This window comes from Manis javanica, chromosome 8 (assembly GCF_040802235.1).
Source record: "Manis javanica isolate MJ-LG chromosome 8, MJ_LKY, whole genome shotgun sequence".
Taxonomy (NCBI): domain Eukaryota; kingdom Metazoa; phylum Chordata; class Mammalia; order Pholidota; family Manidae; genus Manis; species Manis javanica.
In genome coordinates this window covers 12,120,405-12,140,720 of record NC_133163.1, presented here as the reverse complement: position 1 = coordinate 12,140,720, position 20,316 = coordinate 12,120,405, and the positions used below count along the sequence as shown (strand labels likewise).

At 38.0% G+C, this 20,316-nt stretch overlaps 1 protein-coding gene across 7 annotated transcripts in view; it reads right to left on the bottom strand.

The window, feature by feature from the left end:
• Window positions 1–12,062: 12,062 nt before the first annotated feature.
• The window catches only part of TRIP11 (thyroid hormone receptor interactor 11), a 65,798-nt gene continuing 57,544 nt past the window's right edge, over window positions 12,063–20,316 (bottom strand). For 4 of the 7 annotated variants that reach the window (XM_017657191.3, XM_017657190.3, XM_017657189.3 and 1 more), the window contains 5 exons: window positions 19,782–19,863; window positions 16,498–16,612; window positions 15,935–16,051; window positions 14,629–14,773; window positions 12,063–12,579 (listed from right to left, as the gene is read on the bottom strand). In XM_017657191.3, coding sequence (XP_017512680.3) covers window positions 12,359–12,579; window positions 14,629–14,773; window positions 15,935–16,051; window positions 16,498–16,612; window positions 19,782–19,863 — 680 coding nt within the window. In that variant the 3' untranslated portion in view covers window positions 12,063–12,358. Of the gene's footprint in view, window positions 12,580–13,414; window positions 13,519–14,628; window positions 14,774–15,934; window positions 16,052–16,497; window positions 16,613–19,781; window positions 19,864–20,316 lie in introns of those variants that run through there. The other 3 variants (XR_005053940.2, XM_073241964.1, XR_005053941.2) reach the window with 3 other exon arrangements.

Below are 20,316 nucleotides of genomic sequence, written 5' to 3'. Positions count from 1 at the left end.
TATTAATATGTATAAAAGTATGTTATAAAACTGTGTGCAAAGCATGCCACCACTTGAGAAAAAAATATGTACACAGTGCTTGCTTGTATATACATCGAAAAGATATCGGCAGGATACATGAGAAACTGTTAGCCCATTGCTTATCTCCTCGGAAGGAAATTGGGTAGGTGGTAGGGGAAGAGATGTGAAGGGAAAAGTTGCTTTTGGTATAATTCAAATTTTGTACCATGAACATGCATGACCTATTCAAAATATGAGGTTAATTTAACTTAAACATATATTCAGTTTATGTAGAGTTCTTTGGTGGGGTAGGGAGAGTTTTAAATGATTTAAGCCCATATACCAACCTTACCCTATCGAACTTCCTGAAGGATACGGTGGGAGAGAAATCAACACTCCTGTTTTCCACAGGAGCAAAGGGGGGATGAAAGCAAAACCGTCAGGGCGTCTTCTTGGGCCGGGCATTGCTGCCCCCCTAAAATCCCAGGGTTGGAAGAGGGGACAGAGTAAGGGTTTTAAGAAGACTTTAGGTCTGAGTCTTGGTTTTGCCACGTACCTGGTGGGTGACTTGAGCAAATCACTTACCCTCTGTCCTCTCACTTTCCTCATCTGCAAAATGGAGATGATACTCACCTCTCAGGGTTGTTGCGGGAATGAAATAGAAGGTAGCTCTCCTCATGATTATCACTGTGTCCAAATTCCCACCCCTACACAATCCTCTCCAAATATATTTAATAAGAAGAAATTATCCACTTCCATGGTCCAGGGAATCATGACCTCACAAAACACCCTGCTCACTAGCAAACCGCTGCACTTGCTAAGGTGTCTTGAGTTGAACCCAAATCTGCTTCTGCCTATGGAGCAACATCCACAGCTCCTATTCCTTCCTCTGCAGCCGTGGGCTACTCCCACCTCTACAAAACCAGCTTCATTTCCTCGAACACAGGCCCACCTCTTGCCCATGCTGGCATCCTCTTCCCCAGGCTCAACACCCCCAGTCCTTTCCGCGGGCTCCCGTGTCCCGTGACCCTGCTGCACGCAGCCTGCTCTGTCTCCTCCTCCAGCTCCATCAGTCCCGTGGCTCACACTGAACTTGCACCAACTAAAGTAATCTGCAGTGCACGGGCTGCTTTAACACCATCTCCTCCATCCTGTACTTGGACTGCTAATTATTTTTAACAGAGAACAAGGTTTTGCATGTGTCCTATTAAACTTCTGTCCATTGCTCAAAGTCTTTGTCAATATGAATTTTAATATCTAAGTATTAAGTATCACTCCCAGCTTTGACAACTACAAATCTGCTGCCCTGACCTCTTTGACTTGATCGGACTCAAATCAATAAAAGATCAATAAAATCAATAAACTGTTTAGTAGGACAGGTGCCAAACTGACGGGCTCTGTCCAGGTTGGCATTGCTCTTTCTTCATTATTTTGGAGCCATGGCTGCTGGCTCACTCGGGTGCTACCAACCTCTCTCACCCAGCTTACATTTATTTCCCTTCTTGTCCAAAAGGCTCAGCAAGAGACTTTGTCATGCGCCCTGATAACATCAAAACACACTTTGTAGATAGAATTTCCTGATCTAGCAACTCTATTTTAAGAAAGAAAATAAGGTTTATTGAGCATGAACTAAGTGAGCCTTGCTGGCTTCTAGAGGTCATCACTTCCTGTTCTAAGCTGTTCTTCTTTTTCTTTTTTAGTTGCAAAATAGGGATCCCAACATCTGCCCTGCCTCCCATCATCAGAATCAAATATGACCACAACTATGGAACCACTTCACAAGATGTCAATTGCAGCCTAAATGGAAGAGGCTGAAGGGGACCTTCCTGGCTCCAATAAAGCTCAGTTTCCCCACCATGCCATGCATTGGAAGACAGATGGGCTATTTTTTTAAATGATGCTTCAAATTGGGGAGGGGGAGTTCACAAAATTACACATTCAATGGTGTCCTTTAACTATTAACATTGAAGTGTTTATTTTTTCGATGTCCAAAAATAATTACATCATGATGCTTTTCTGGGAAATGCAACTAATGCGAACCAGGGAATAGGATGTTACTGAACTTCTCGATCATGCTGGACTCCACACACAACTTTGCTCTTGCCCCCCACAACTCTGTAAACCAAGAAACCCTCCATTCTTCAGATGAAGAAAAAAACAGAGAGCCCGGGGCAGGTAAGACACAGTCTGAATTCCAAGCCCCACGAAGCCTGTTTGGTTCTAGAGCCCTCGTTCTTTCCAGGTACCAAGCCTGCTTTCTTGTACTTAAACTGTTCACATGGCTAGTTCCCTCCTTTACCCTCGTCCTCAGGAATACTCCATGAGCCCTTCCATCATTACCTTCTCTTTTTCTTTTCTTAATACTGATAAAGGCTTTCACTTCTATATAAACTTGGCCCCAAACAATCAGAGAACTAAAATAACAGTCAGTGTCTAAGTACAGTATTGGGCAGCAGCTCCATTAGGGGGCTTCCCGTCCTGGGGAGGGGACATCTGATGCCCCCCAGTGGCTTCTGCCCTCTTCTTCCCTCTGTCCCCGGGCTCCTCAGTGAATGCACGTGTAAGCCACCCCCTCACCACCTAGTCCCATCTTTACCCTCTGAAATCTGGCCATGTCCCCACCGTTCACCTAATATGGTGCACCCTCAGTTTCCTAGTGAGCACATGGCCAAATGCAATGACCTTTTCTCCATTGCTAACTGGTCCTTTGTTTCTTTGAAGGATTTGACCATTAATGACCTGTCTTCTCCTCCCTTCCGTCCATGACTTTTAAGTTACCCTGGTTTTCCCACTGTGACTCTGACTGCATTTTCTCCAGCCCCTTTTCTTTTTCTTCCTCCCTAACCAAAGCCCCACAAAGTTAGTTCCAGCTTCTCTGCTCTGTGTCACTAGCCTCCTGTCCTAAGAACAGTCACTGGCCCCACAGCTGTTATGGGGTCTAGGTTCTGTAAACTGTCAGCCTTATGCAGGCGACTCTCCAATAACCCTCCCACCATCCCTAACTTCTCTTTTGCTCCGCAGATCCAAATGTTCAACTCCTTATGAAATATTTCCACAAATTTGTTTCCTCCCCTGACTTGTCAGGCACCAAATCAGGGTAATTAGTTCACTTCCATGAACGCATAAAGTCAAAAGAATTCCACTCTAATGGTGGCTTGGCTTGGGGTTGTTGTGGGTGGTGGTTTGTGTATTGTTGTTTTAATGGAAATTCCTCAATAGTTATGTCTGATGATAAAATATACACGTTCTCATATTACACTCTGTAGGTTGGCCGTCTTGGGCTAGTATGGCAGCTCTATCCCTTTAATGCACCAGAGATTCTGACGCCTCCCATGTTGCCCCTTGGCAGCCTCTAGGGTATTGGCCTCCCACCACTGGATCCTAAAAGGCACATTCCACCGCACCCACCCACATTTCAGGAAGCAGGATAGAAGTTGACAGGCACCTAGCCGCAGTGGATGCTGGGAGACGTAGTCTATGTTCTGAGAGATCACAAACCTAAAAATCTGGCATTCTCTTACCATGAAAGCAGAGAATGGACATCAGAGGACAAGTTCCAACCTCTGCCAGAAACAAGGAGCATCAATCATGTCTCTACTTTCTTTGCCCTTTTTTATTTCTACAAGGAAGGTAATTCTCCATTGCCACTTATGTTGTAAATATTTTCCTGTTTGTCTTTTGCCTTTTAATCTTGTTTGTGGTACTTTTCGAAACACAAACGTTTTACATTTTTGTGTATTTGGGTGTTTCTAATCCCATCCTTCATGGTTTCTGCCCTCAGTGTCATGCTTATGGTAAACATACAATGATGTTTAAAAATATTGGTTGTTTCTCTGGAGAACCCGGACAAATACAGGATCCTAAACAAGTTTTTGCTGAGCTTCAGGTTTTCAGCTATAAAAGGGGGCAAAAATATAATGGTGTTGTAAAGGAGACAGCATTCATAAAGAAGCCACATACACCCTCAATAAAGGTTAGGAAACTTTCTTTTAACCATGAGGCACTCATCAGTCGACAGTGCATTATTAGCCAAGAGAGGGCACAAGGGGGTATCCCCAACAGTTCTGGTAATGTCAAAAAAAAATGACATTTTCTGGAGGTGACTGAGCCTAAACCTTATAAATCAGTAATGTAATTTCCTACTGTTACAAATGTGAAAACTAAGGCCCAGAGAGACTGATTTACCCGAGATCATACAGTTAGAGGCAGAGCAGGGATTGGAATCCAGGTTTCCAAACTTCTGTTGTGGATTTCCTCCCCTATTACATGTAGTCTCCAACTGTACTTAACTCAGACCAGCGTTCAAGGACGTCAGGGTTTTCTGCACATACTTGGAATTCTCAGGATACTCAGCAAATCATGAAAACACCTGGGCTTTTCTTACAGATTGTTTTAACTGGCTGCGGTTTTAACATATAACCATGTGTAAAATAGGGTATCTCTACTCAAAAAAAGATTTCAGGCAAGCGCACATTCTGCCCTGCAGCCCCAGAGTTGTTCTCAAGAAAATAGCTAGTGGCATCCTTTTATGTACCATCTCTCTTCTGTTTTTATCTGTTTTCTGACACTTAATATGGATTGAGATTGGGGCACACTTAATATATTTAACTTTGTAATAATATGATGTTCAAGTCACCACCTTTCTTATTTACAATCCATATAGGTTTAATTGCTCCCAGATTGTTGAATTTACCAGACCAGTAAAATCAACACCCTCAAAAATTAGAGGGAACAATATTATGCTGTTTACTTTAAATTTTGCCAAATAAAAACAAAAATATATACCATTATTATATATCATGTCATCATATTGCATACAAGAAAGGACTTTTAGCACTGAATATAGAAACCATGCTTCTCCATGTATCCAGATGGGATGTCAAATTTCAACAGCATTCCTGGAGAGTTCAGGAACTGAAGAGGCATACATTATTTGATCATCTCTATTATCCTACAAAAAGTAACATTATTGGCTCCTTATCTGTTATAGTTTTAAGACATGCTATGTGAAAATGCTTTCAAAATTAAACAAGAAAAGTAGGCGGTGGTCCAAGTTGAAATGAGTTGGTAATTTTGGGTTGATAATCACCGACCTAGGCAATGGCTCATGGGTTCATTATGTTACTTTCCTTTTGTTTCTGTTTGTTATTTTCTATAATAGAAGGTCTTAAATATCCTGTAGAAAATATGGCATAATTTTAAGCTTTGGAAAAGCTGGCTAATGAGTTTCTTTTCTGTATCCTTTGAACATACTTTGCTTTCTGTATTTATAACCACTGCTTTGAAGTTTTCATGGGCTGAATCCAACATCTAGGCCCACACAGTTTCTTTTGACTGCTTTTTTTCCTGAATATGGGTCACACTTTCTTCCTTGCATTACTCATAATTTTTAATTGAAATTTGGGTGACTCTATTGTAGCAACTATTGATCCTGATGTTTTTCTCATTTTTAGAACTTGGTTGGATTTAAGCTGAGGAATCCACCTCCCCTAAGGGAGAGTGCAGCCACTGTTGTCTCTGCTGTTTTTATATTCTCAATTTTATTTTTTACTCTGGCTTCACAGAAGTTGCTACTGCACGGCTGAATGGTCAGTGGAGGCTGTGCTCACAGCACCTCGACCACACGTGGCTTCCGCCCACTGCCCAGGGATCTGTGTGTGGACTGAGAAATAAAAGGCCAGTCTCTCAGAGGGTCAGGCTTTCCTTCCCACCAGGCTCTCGTGGGACTTCCCATCGGCCAGGGCCCTTCCATGGCTCCCTCTGGTCCAGTCTCCCCATTGAATTTCCACTGGTCCGCCACTTGCCCTATCTAGACTTACAGACTCAGGCTAGCAAAGCTGAGTTTTCTGTTTTCATCCAAGTTCACCGCTTTTAACTGACAATGTCACAGCTTTTGCACAGCCTTCACCCCCACCATTGAGTCTCCCCCTTAGGCAATAAAGCTGCTAGTTTTCACAACTAGCTTGGTGCTAGAAAAAATAGGAGGTTTGGTAGTTAGGGGAGACTTAAGCAGGAAGGCTACAGACTCCACGGGTTCTTACTTAAAGCTCCCTAAGTTTTTCAAAAATCAACAATTTCCAATTCTTTGTCTGCCTTTGGCCAGTTACCCGAGCCCCAAAATGGTTGGTTTTGACCATTTTAGTTTTATACTTATTTTTGCAGGGACGATTGGCTGACCTCTCCACACTGCCACAGCCAGATGTCCCTCCTAATAACCTTAATTGTCTATTCTTAAACATTTGAAATATAGGACATACATGCACACACACACAAATTAAGGGATGACAGCAGAGTTAAAATTACTTTTCACCAAGTAGAACTACAATCAAAGGGAAAAAATTAAAGTGAAAAGACATAAAAATGGAAGTCTCAATTCTGTAGAGAATCAATTTTTACCATCCTTAATATTTTTCAACACGCGCTATAGCTGGCAAGTGTGATCCTAAAGAGAGCAACACAGGTTGAACACATGTGTCTAGACTGCTCTAGAAGGAATTTTGCATGTGGCGTGGCAAACGCTTTAGGGAAAGGGCTGAAATGATTCCAAGTTTTCAGAAACTATACATTCCATATAAGTTTTCAAAAATAAAAATTACCTCATTAGTGTAAACTCTGTAACTGTGTTAGCACCACCCGCTTATTCTTCAGGGAGAATGCCTGAAAATCCCTGCTAAAAGGATTCACAGATGACACCATGGCTTTTTAAGTGCACCTAAATGAAGGAGCCACATAGGAAACCCGAAGCAAATTTATACCACTGTTTCCAATTCTTTCCTTTAAAAGAAATGCTGCCCTTCACCATTTGGGACGGGCCTTGCCATTTGGGAAATGTATGCATGTAAGAATATACACATCCATTTACCTGCCGGTTAAGGGAGTGTGATCAATTCACCATTAGGTGAAAATTCACAACCTAATGTCCTTCAACATCTAAATACCTCATATTTTACAAAAAAGAATAAGGTATCTTTTATTTTTGACAGCCTAAGGATATCTGAGGAACAATTTAACAAACTCTTACATTAAGTTTGCAAATATTTTCAATCATTGAGATTTAATTTTTGAGGATCAGGAAGAGCTTATTGAAAAGGAGAGTACACTTGTCAAAAAAAGTCACAGCTGAAAATTATCACGATTAAAATACAATGCAAATTATTAATTGCTGAATCCCAGTTTAAAGACTGACCCATATAATAGCCAAAGCAGAAAACCAAAGGTTCATATATTTTTCTGATTCATTTATTAACATCCTTGAATTTTCTTTCTCTAAAACAGATAGTTGTAATTAGATTAATTTGCTGTATTAAATTATAACAGCATGCTGTAAATCCCTCAGATATATCCTATGTTCACATGACCTAGTCCTAAGGACAGGAAAACAAGGTTCAGAGTAATATCTTTTTTATTCCGTTAGGTTAGGACAAGAACTGTTTGGACTTTTACCTGATACTGAATTTGCTAGCCTTCCTTCTAGAGTGCTGTTGATTCCTTCTAGAGTGCTCAAATGTTACTACCCTTAAGGTGTGTTTAACAAGCCCTCCCTTCGTCCCAGCTTTCTGCCATGTCCAAGTCAGGGCCCCCCAGTGCTGGGCACATGCCCTCCAAGCACTTCACACACTTCTCTAGTAACCTGGACATGTGTCTGTCTTGCCCACTTGACAAGTTTTTCAAATCAACCTCCCATCCCCCACCTTATTTTTAGCTGATGAACTCCCTTCCAACCTCACAGAATCAAATTCCCCAGCTTCCCCTGTCTTGCCAATGGGTTTCAGCGCCATGCAAGTTCACTATGGATTCAATGAGACCAAAGAAGGACAATGGAACTTTCTTGGGGTGAAAGGGTTATACCCAACTTTATTCCCACGGTGGCACGTCAATCACTAGAGTTATGTCTGCATCCAACAGTCTGCAGACCTATTATCCTCCTTCGTCTCTGCCCAGAGCACTGGGCATAGCTCTTTATGAAGTGACTCAGTCAGTAATAGCTAATATCCTATAGGTGTGGAAGCAGTAGCCTAGCAGCAGGCCAGTTACATCAGGTAATTTAGATGCAGGTGAGGATACTGGTGATAGGAACCTTCACTTTATCCACACTCCCCACCCAAATTCGCCTCTCTGCTTCTCCCCCAAGTCCACTCATTCCTGTCCCAATGAAGAAGTCCTCCCCATCTAAAGGCCAGGCCCTCCATGAGTGTTCGGATTCTCTCCATTCCCTTCTCAGGAACTCTTCTCTCTACCCTCATCAGCCTCTCCCCCTAAATGATGTCCTTCCCCTGAACATTTATACATGCTCCCAGCCTAAGAAACTCTCTCTCCACCCTTTCATCTATCAGTTCTCTTTTCCTTCACAATCAGATTTCTCAGAATAGTTGCTACAGACATTATCTCCACTTGCTCATCACCTACTCAACCCACTTAACCAGACAGCTTCTGCTCCCATTATTCCGCAAACACTGCTCAAAGCCCACGCTTCCTGGTCCATGAGCCCAGTGGCTTCCTCTTGAGATGAACGAATCTCACCAGTGCAGCAAGCACTTTACCTCTGTGACCTCTCCTTACCTTCTCTAAAAAACTCACAGCTTCAGTAGTACCCCCACCCGACACTCTTACACCCTTTTAGGATGTAATCATCACAACTGTTAACATCTGTGTAAAACTCTCCATTTTTTTTTATAAAGCATTTGCCCAACTTATGAATGAATGTGTCATTTGATCCTAAAACCCCGTGAGTTTACTACATGGATTTTCAGATGAGAAAAATCAGTCCCAGAGGCCCGCACAGAGTCAGAATCAGTGCTCCAATCCATCTCAACTTAAAAACCCATGTCCCTTCCAGTACTACTATCATATGAACAGTTAAAAGAATTCAAGTTACATATCTAAGAAAAAATGAAGACACAACTGATGATCATGCAGAAACACCAGGAGTACAATGACTCAGATGACCTCTGAAGGAAAAAAAATAGAAAACAAAAAGGCTGGCTAAAACATCAGGTCCTCTTTTCATACGTATCTTAAGCATCTATTAAATTGTTCATACGTAGTATTTCCAAGGCTCAAATAATACCCTAACAGCAGACATCCGGTGAACACTTGAAGACACTAGCTTCAGTAGTTCATCAACTGCTGCTATAAACAACATGTGTAAGTCATTTCTCCCCCTTCTAAAGAAAAAGTCAGCAGCTGTTTGCTAAAAAATTTTTTTATTGTGGGTGAAGACATTGCCAACTTACATATATCATTTTTATTTGGAGTATTTTTTTGCACTGCAGTGCTCCTGAGAAATTCAGAAATGCATTGACTTTAGCTCTATAAAACACAACCCAGTATTAAGGTTGGGTTGTAAATTTCTCACATTTAGATATTTTCCTAAAAATCAAAAGACAACTTACTGATTTTAAGTAGAGAAACCTTAATAAGTTAAAAAGTAAAGACTGGTAAATAATCACAAATGACAGAACATTAAAAGTACCATTACTTTTTCCATAGGAATATATAAAATATCAGTTATACTTACTTGATATATACAAGACTAAATTTTTCTTGATGCAACACATTTTAAATACTTGGATATATGAAAAACTTCATTAGCTTTAGAATTAAACTCAAATGCTTTATATTTGATGAATAGCACTTCTCAATAATTCTCACCACTCTCCTGTCCCTGAAGACAGTTTGTTTTTCCACCTACTGATTGGGTATTTTGAGAGTTTCTCCCCTTTCAATTAACCATTAAAAGATTGAAATAAACTGAAGGCTTTATTTAGAGGGATATTTAATATTTTAATTAGCTGGTTTTAACAAAGTTATTCCTCTCTTGTCACTTTTTATTGTTTAATTTTGGCTGTTTCTTTTTCTTTTAAATCAATAATGGCAGAAACTAAAACTCAATCAACCACATGATGCAGGATTATACTAAAATCAAACTCAATGGCTGGATGGATTTTGTTATAGTCCAGCAGTTGAAAACCATTAGGAATGTTGTGAAAAGCTGCAGCAGCTAAGGCAAAATTCAACCACAACTTCTGGTGAGATTATAAAGAAGTAAACAGGAAAGTTACTGCAGTTAGATATTGCATTAGAATTACTGTTAGCAATGTCCTATTGCTAACAATAGAATTACAGGCTTTATCGCTATATGGTAACTAGGAAGATTGTTTAAGCAGATGGTTCATCTCTGACACAACTTAGTTTCAGAAAAGTAGAGGAGTTATGTCTGGTTTAGATCAACAAACACTTAGTATGCATACCAGGGAGCTATAGTGTCATTGACGACACAACCGAAACATTAGGTACTACAGCTGCGGACAAGGTCACATACTTACTTAAACAGCAGCCACGTAAGGTCATTCAGTGATGTGTAGAGAGGTAATCTACCCATAAGAGCTTTCAAACTTAGATTAAACTATGGGGTGAGGGAGGGCAGGCTGTTTTGAGCACAGAATAATCAAAATGTCATAAAAGGCATTTAAAATATGATGACCTGCTACTTAAATACCCATTATGCACCTCCTTTTGAAATTTAGAGAAACGTTTTTTTGCATGTTCTTCATTCAAAATGAAAGATCATGGGTCTTTTTTTTAACTTTAGAAACTTTTATTTCAGATGCCTCACACTGAAATGAAACTTCAATGGCAAGTGGCAAATAATTTAGGATGGTCAGTTAAAGTATCTTTGAAGGATCTTATAGAAACTAAGGGTGATAATTTCACAGAGAAGTTACAATGGGCAAAACAGATAGGAGGCATTCTGACAGTTCTAACATAGAACTTGTATGACTATTTCCTTTAAAAGTGTACTAAATAAAGAATGGCAATATAAATAAATTAGCTAAGGAGACAGGTGATGTTCTGAAGCAGCAATGTCTCAGTTACTAAATCTTGCAGAAAAACCAAGGTTCACCCATCAACACATAAAGAATCCCAATCTTCTAAATACAGTAGATAGTTAATCACAGCAAAATTTACAAACAACCAAATTTAGCCTGCATACAGCAGGGCCTATTTACATATTCGGATAAGTATCATTTTCACCTTTCCTTGTTACACAGATGTTTCTATTTTAAAGGCTTATCCACATTTACAAAATTTGCAAGAACTGTCTTTAAATGTACAATTTCAACAATGAATACAAACATGAACATCCTGAATATAATTAAGTTCCAAGTCAGGATATTTCATGAGGGGTTTATAAAGAAATACTCTTACTCTTCGGTTCCAAACACCTGGTGCTGGTATTGATGAAGTGATTTCACTACCTCCAAATGAGCACAAGGATGAGAATGGAGGACTCCTGGATTGACAGCTCTCTTACCTTTAACACCTCAGACAGAGGCAGGAGGTGTCATGTTTAGTGATATTGCTAATTACAGCTGTGGAAATGCAACTGTACAGTTTCATACTTACACAAAAGCTGTGTGTGTGTCTTCATGTATGAGGAAACAATTAGTTTGAAATGATACCTTTAAAAATAACCTTAGCTCTTCAAACTGAACATATATCCACAGTATGTACTTAACAATACAAAAGAACAAACTACCAATACAAGCAACCACTTGGAGGGATCTCAAGGGAATTATGTTGAGTGAAAATCTCAAAAGGTTACATACCATATGACCTCATTTATATAGCACTCTCAAAATGACAAGATTACAGAGACGGAGAGCAGTTAGTGACTGCTAGAAAGGAGGGGTTAAGGAAGGAGGTGGCTATGATCACACAAGGGCAGCGTGAAGGACCCTTGATGGAACTGTTCTCTATCTGCACTGTGGTGGTGATAACATGCATATCCACATGTGATAAAATTGCACAGAACCACATGCATACACATTCCGCCTCAGGACATCTATGACCTTCAAGAGACAACCTTGTTCCTGGCCTGTCTGCACCGAGTCCTCTAAAGATGATTAATATATGCTTCAGATCAATTGTCTGCACTATACAGATAAGCCACTAGTATTTTTTTTTGTAAATCTCTTGAATTTTAAAAGATAAGCCATATGTCTCTAACTTCAATAAACCTGAAAATCAGAGAAGAAAATAAAGAGCTGATATATAGCTACTAGTATTGTATCTTTTTATTTTTCTCATTTTGTAAATAAGATGAAAGATCAGATGTTTCTAGCTTGAATTAGGTCAAATCAGAGAAGGAAAAAAGCAGATAATACAGCAAACATTTCCTCCTGTGACACCTGCAATTTCTAAAAACATAAAGAGTATTTTTATTAAATTTTAAGGAAGTACAACTGCAAACAAATAATGACTTTTTCCAAAAGGCCACTTGGTGATAAAGTACACACACATAGTGTCCATGGTTTCTTTAAAGTGCTATATATGTTGTCGCTGGCTTAAGAATCATCTATTGCTTTAACAAGTCTTTCAACACAACTCCAGCGCTACTGTCAGGTGACACTGGCAAAGGTGTAAATGTGGGCAACACATCTGAGATGGGTTTCAAAAGAAGATGCCCAGGCCCCCCAGGTCCAAGTCCGGCTGGGTTAATAAGAGGTACAGCGGCGGAGCGGGGAGCCAAGAATGGATTCACATCTGTCCTTCTACCGGACCTGGATTCTGTTGCATCTAAATGATAAAACACAAATTATTCAGTCTCCTATATGTGATTTGTCAAAGCATTATTTATTTCAGGTTTCCAGATTTGGCCCCCAGATGAATTTAATTCATGCTGCTGCTGGGCATGTGAAACACAGGAAGGTGAAATCAGACAATAAGAGAGAAGCGTGGGGGAGAGGAATTCTTGTATGTACAGCTAAGACTTTATTACACACATTCATATTTTTGTCCTATATTTAAACACCAGCTATATAACCAATCTACTTTATTTGCTACAGTAACAGCTTTTTAAGCGGTGTTTGCTATGGTAAAGCAAACTCTCCAATCCCCACCTGAAAGTTGAAGGACTTGAGAGCTTGCTTTCCCCAAATAATCATCACGGCCATGAAAAAATTGGCACCCCCATTACAATGGTAACAATCAGATTTAGTATTAACATACCAAAGGAAAAACAATATATGTGTTACATTATGTGATTATTTTTTAGACATTCAAAGGTTTGAAAACAATAGTTTCATTGAAATAGGTATTTGGTTTATGTCCTAATGTCTTAGTGGATAGAACTCTACTTTATTACCCAAGTTAGCACACTAATAGCTTCATTGTTAAGAGACTTACACGTCCCCACTTCAGTAAGGGGAAGCTCAAATGAAAGAAACCTTTAAAACAAAGAAAGCACTGAGAAAAATTCATCACATCTACTTACCATCAAGCACCCGAGTCCCCAAGCTGTACTTTCTTGGGAATGACAACTTTCCAAACTCTGGCAAAGCTACTGGTGCTACTTAGTAAGGCCTGACCCTTACCACACACTTTCAAATCCAGGATTAAAGACTAAACTTACTTTTTTCATGCAAACCCTTTACCAACTCAGAACATCACTGGCTTTTGTCTCTGATCAATACAAATCTGGTCAGGTACGTGACTTGATAACTAAAGTCGGGGAGACTAGGAAAGAAGAGGGAACAAGAGTAAGGGAGAGGGAAACCCTGCCATTATGAATTTTGGAATCTGCTTCAAGATACTACAACCTTGTGTAACCGTGTTAAGTACAGTCTAACCCGTTAGATAAAGTTAAGACTTTTCACCAAATTTAGCAGCCAAACATTTAATCTAAATAATAAAGTCTACCACTTTCTCCTTTTATTAAAGCTCAAGAAAATAGAAATATTCATCTAAATGACTAAGGATGTTTTAAATTTTCAGAATACAAATTCTTTAATATTTTGCCCAAATTTAAGTATCTGATGTGACATAAACTTGAGTATATAACATATAAAGTCCAACAAACATATGCTAATCTTAAACTAAAATTTGAAAATTCATTAAAATTGTTATAAAATATGAAGATTTCAGATAAAAGACAGGCCCTTCAATAAAGAATCTGTTTATGGCCTAATGGATTATACTTCAATTTCAACTCAAGAAATTTTACTACATGCCATTATAGGGGATATGAATATAAGTAAGACCTTTACTACCTACTGGGATAGAAAACTACACATACATATAGAACCACCAAAGCATTTGCTTATAGGCAGCCCTTCCAATATATAGGAACACTTCTTAATGTTCTTAGATCTCTAAGCCAATTTACTAAACTGCTCTTATAAATATTATTAACATAGCACGGTTTGGTTATGAGTGTAACATCTAAATTTTCACAGGGAAAAACATCTTTCTCATCCATGAGCTACACTTCTCTGATGAGCAATAAACACCATTAGTGAGAAAGGAAAACAACTAACCAAGCAAAGGTCCACACTACTTCACTACCAATTCCAGGAAGAATAATTCAAAGTGGCTCATGCAGAAAGAGAAAAATTATTCTGACCTACAAAGGGGAAATATTTCATATTGTTTAAATTAAACCAAATTAAATGTCAGATTGCTCTACAAATCTATATAGCCAAAATCTAATGCCTTAATGGAATTTTGCAAGGCTTTGTAATAAACATTTTCAAAAACACTAAAATATTAGTTCCTATCACTATAATAAAATATAACCATATATTAAACAATTTTTAATTGTAGAAAAAAATTAATATCTGGATTTACCTTTAAAACTTTCTGATATATTTGTATCTAGTTTTCTCCTTCCTGGTGAATCTAGAGGTTTCATATCATGAACAGAAAGCTTTGGTGGTGGAATAGATGGATGAGATTCTGTTTCTAGAAATTTAACAAAAAGTTCTGAAAAAGACTAAGAAAAAATATTTGGATTATATTAGGCAGATATTAAAATTATATTCACTACATTCACCATATTTGCTACTAAAAAAATATGCCAGTTATTCTAATTAAATACTAAAAACTAATCATGCCATCTGAATCATTTCTTTATAAATAAGCTTTATGAACAATTAAAACTGCTAGTAGTTTAGTTACACAGTATTAAAAACTTCAACAATTTAAGCTATAATATTTGATGACAATGCTCAGTACAAATCTTAGTCAGAATTAGCTACCTGATAACACATTTCTTGCCATTAATGGAATTTAAGACATCAAATCTTAAATCATTTTAATAACTGCTGATATAAAAGACATGAAAAATTATACTGACAGAAAACAGTTTCAAGCTGTCATATTTTCCTAAAGTAAAATAATCAGTTAATGAATATAACAAAAAACTCACTAATAATATTATGAGATTAAAATAATATAGCATAGATCTTTCCTTTATATTAAATTTTGTGCCATCCAACTTAGAATTGGGTTTTATCTTTAACCAGCTCTGGGTAGGTCACCTATCTTGTTTCCTCTTTATTAAGAAAATAAAGAAGTAAACTCCACATTCTGATCCTCGGTGCTATTCCATTCGATTAACATTCTCTTAAGCCTTCTACATACCAAACAGCATGTTTCCATGTTTAACTGCTTCCTCCTACTAGTAAATAAGCTCATCGAGGGCAGGCGCTTTCCTTTGCTGCTGATCCCCAATGCTTAGATCAGTTTGGAACACAGCAGGTGCTCAATAAATAGTCATTAGCTGATTAACTAGGTAGATACATTACATAAAATAAAGCTTTTGTCTTTAAGAATCTCATAATTTAGTAGTAAGACAGACAAGTAATGTGTACCTACAGCAGCATGAGCAAACACAAAGAAAGGAACAGTTAGTTAATACTTAGAAACATAGAAGTACCATGTAAATTAAAAGTTAAAATATGACCTGTATCCATAAAATTATTCAAACTGGCTTATTATCCTTACGCTAATCATCTCTCTGGATCTGTTTCCACAACTCCAAAATAAGGGGGCTGTATAAAATAACCTAAAAAAGAAATCTGATTCTTCACAAATGAATGTGGTGTACAATCATTTCTCCATTCATATACAATAGGAATAAAACCAGTCTTACACTGTTAAGCACAGATTGCTGATGTGGCCTCAAAGGTGTGTTGGGGACACTTTTTGATCCTCCTCCAAGCCACCCAGTCATCCACCTTGTAACACCACCCTGACCTTCATTCAACAACTGAAAAATTATTTTAAAACAAAAAATGTTACCAATACAAGAAAGGAAAAAAATTACCACATGATTTCAAAAGGTAGCAAACCATGTTACATGATTTCAAAGGGTAGCAAACCATGTTTTTCAAGTCCAATTTCTAGTAAACACTTTCTATAGAGGCTACAAATATAATGAAATGCTGTCCCACGCACTCTTGAATAAGAGTTGAGAATTCATATCCCAAAATTTTAGCATTCTGATATAAGATGTGGATTATAAGTTACAAAACATTTGAACTTGTATTATACAAATTGAACAATCCACCTCTTCACTGTAGTATGAAATAATTACATTTCCACAATGACAAAACTGAATTCAGGGACAGTTATATATAGTAAATGAAACCAATTTTGTACAATGAACTATTTCAGTTATGAATGTATTTGGAATGGCTTTCATTGTTCAGTCACCTGCTCCATTTCCTCTCTTTTGATACCCAGGATGCTTCCCATCAATCGTAACACTTCATGACGCTGATTTTTTGGTGTGTGGAAATGTCCAATGAAGAGGTTTCTCATTAGGACTCTGAAAGTGAAGACAGAAGGGGCTCAAGCTAATTCAAAAGTTATCCCAATATTTAGTGTACCTAAAGAATAAACACTAACCACAAAAATATTTAATTATACTTAATTATAAAAGACTAAACAATAAAATATTTTAAAGTAACTTTAAAGAATATTGGCAAGTCTAATTAAGAATATTTCAGTAAGACCCAAACGTAGACCTTACAAAACATCACTTATTAGCCATTTGCTTTCTTCAACCAAATAATCAACTGAGATGGTATCTCATTAAGTAATTCTCAGTTCCTGTCTTGGGTGACACCTACTTTAAGGAGACTTAGATTTTTTCCCTCCCCACCTTAATGGTGATGATGGTTCGTATGCTTAATGGTTATGCTTGTATTTCCCCATTTACATTACTTTAAAATGTGCTAATAATATCAAAATTAATGATATACAGGCATACCTCAGAGATACTGCAAGTTTGGTTCAAGACCACCACAATAAAGCAAGTACTGCAATAAAATGAGTCAAATGAACTTTTTTGGTATCCTAGGTGCATATAAAAGTTAGGTTAACACTATAGTGTGGTCTATGTGCAACAGCATTACGTTTAAGAAAAAAAATGTACCTATCTTGATTGAAAAATACTTGTGTTGCTAAAAAATGCTAGCCATCATCTGAATTGTCAATGAGTCATAATCTTATTCCTGGTGGATGGTCTTGCCTCAGTATTGATGGCTGCTGACTGATCAGGGTGGTGGTTGCTAAATGCTGAGACAGCTGTGTTAATTTCTTAAAAGGAGACAATGAATCCATCAATTGATTCATTTCACAAATGATTTCTCTGTAGCATGTGATGCTGTTTGATAGCATGTTACAACTGAACTTTCAAAATTAAAAGAGTCAAGTTTCTCAAACCTTGCTGCTGCTTTATCAACTAAATTTATGTAATATTCTAAATCCTGTGTTGTCATTTCAACCATCTTCACAGTATCTTCACAGGAGTAGATTCCATCTCAGGAAACCGCTTCCTCGGCTCATCCACAGGAAGCAACGCCTCATCCATGCAAGTGTTACGAGATGCAGCAATTCGGTCACATCTTTAGGCTCCACTTGTAATTCTAGCTCTTGTGCTGTTTCTTCGGTTCTAAGGTGTGCCACATCTTCAGTTACTTCATCCAATGGAGACTTGAATCCCTCAAAGTCATCCATGTGGGCTGGAATCAACTTCTTCCAAACTCCCGTTCATGTTGATACTGTGACCTCTTACCATGAATCACAAATGGTGAATCCTTTCCAGAAGATTTTCAATTGACTGCCCAGATCCATAAAAGGAATCACTATCTATAGCAGTTATAGCCTATGGAATCTATTTCTTACATAGTAAGACTTTAATAGTAAATAAATAGTAAAATCCACTCCTTGATCCATGGGCTGCAGAATGCTGTGCTAGCAGGCATGAAAACAGCAATCATCTCACTGTCCACCTTCATCAGAGCTCTTGGGTGACCAGGTGTGCTGTCAATGAACAGTAATCTTTTGAAAGCAATTTCTTTTTCTGAGCAGTAGGTCTCAATAGTGGGCTTAAAATATCCAGTATATCATGTTATAAACACATGTGTCTTCATCCAGGCTTTGTCGTTTCATTTATTGAGCACAAGCAGACTAGACTTAGCATAATTCTTGAGGGCCCTAGGATTCTGGAATGGTAAATGAGCTTCAACTTAGTCACCAGCTTCATTAGCCCCCAACAAGAGACTCAATCTGTCCTTTGAAGCTCTGTAGCCAGGTACTGACTTCCCCTCTCCAGCTACGAAAGTCCTAGCTGGCATCTTCTTCCAACAGAAGGGTGTTTCACCTACACTGAGCTATTGTTTCATGTAGCCACCTTCATTCGTATCTTAGTTAGATCTGGATAACTTACTGCAGCTTCTCCATCAGCACCTGCTGCTTCATCTTGTGCTCTTTTATGATGAAGACAGCTTCTTCCCTTAAACCTCATGAAACAACCCCTGCTAGCTTCCAACTTTTCTTCTGCAGCTGCCTCACCTCTCTTGGCCTTCACAGAATTGAAGAGAGGTAGGCCTTTGCTCTGGATTAGGCTTGGCTTAAGGGGATGTGGTGGCTGGTTTGATCTATCCGGAACACTCAAACTCTCTCCATATAAGCAATAAGGCTGTTTCGCTTTCTTACCAGTCATGCATTCACTGGAGTAGCACTTTTAATTTCCTTCAAGAAACTGCATTGTTTGTGAAGAAACACAACTTGACTGTTTGCTGCGAGAAGCCTAGCTTTCAGCCTCTCTCGATGTTTGATGACTTCTTCACTAATGTATCGTTTCTGGCTTTCGATTTACAGTGAGAGGATGCAACTCCTCCTTTCACTTGAATACTTAAGAGGACATCATAGGGTATTAAGTGGCTTATATTCAATAATGATGTGCTTGGAACAGGGAGGCCCAAGGAGAGTGAGAGAGATGGAGGAACAGCCAGTTAAGCGGATCAGTGAAACACATACATTTACCAATTAAGTTTGCTATCTTACATGGCACAGGCTGTGCCACCCCAGAACAATTACAGTGTAACATCAAACATGACTGATCACATGGTTAATGTGACAAATACAATAATAAAATTTGAAATACTTCAAGAATTGCCAAAATGTGACACAGAGACCCAAAATGAGCAAATGCTTTTGGAAAAATGGTGCCAACAGACTTGCTTAATGCAGGATTGCCATAAACCTTCGATTTGTTTAAAAAATGCAGTATCTCTAAAGTGCAATAAAATGAGGTATGCCTATATTACATATATACATAGATTTCAGACCTAACATGTTTAAGCAAGATATACTCATTTAAGGACTGTAAAAAGAGCAAAAAAGAACAGTGAAATAATTCTAGTACTTCATCTTGTGGTGATGTTTTAACTTTTGTATGCTTTTAAGAAAAAAAATTGAGCAAGGAAAAATCTACTTAAAAACCAAGAGAAGAAAAAAAGAAAAAAAACCAAGAAGTTATTCTACTGACTCCTCAAATTAAAACTATCTACATCTCATCAATATGTAAGAAAAAGAAAACTTTAAACTTTTAAAAACTTTAATCACATATAAACATGGACATGTAGTTGTTTTTACCATAAAAGTAATCTCTGTAAAATTTAATATAAAAGCTAAAAGGCAGAGCATACTTGTCCACTTTTCCTTCTGTGCTGTTCACTAAGTTCATCAGTTTCTTTTGTACATCATCCAGCATTTCTTCTCGCAGCTCATCTGTTTTAAAACATGTGAATAAAGACAGTTATTAACTGATTAAAATAGTCTGGGTGAATATATAACGAGATTTATGACATCTTTACTGTAAACTATGAATATATGCACTTACTCTAATTAGGAATTTTCAATTGCTTCTATCCCTTCTTTGACTCAAAGAACTAGGCTCTCTAGTAAAAAAGTTACCTAAAGGCAGAGTATACATAAATTCACATGCTTTACCCCATAAAGTAATCAATTCTTTAAAAGAAAATTTAAAAACCAAAAAAAAAAAAGGTTTTCATTCTCTTCAGAAACTTAATAGCAAAGAAGATATTTTTATTACTGCTTCCTTGCATGAAACATTTCCAGAGCCAGCTCTTTAACAGGAAGAAATGGAAAGGACAATTTTAGATTTTCCTTTTTCCTGGCCGGATTCTGTTTTTTGGTGAGCTGACGAAGAAAATTATCTAA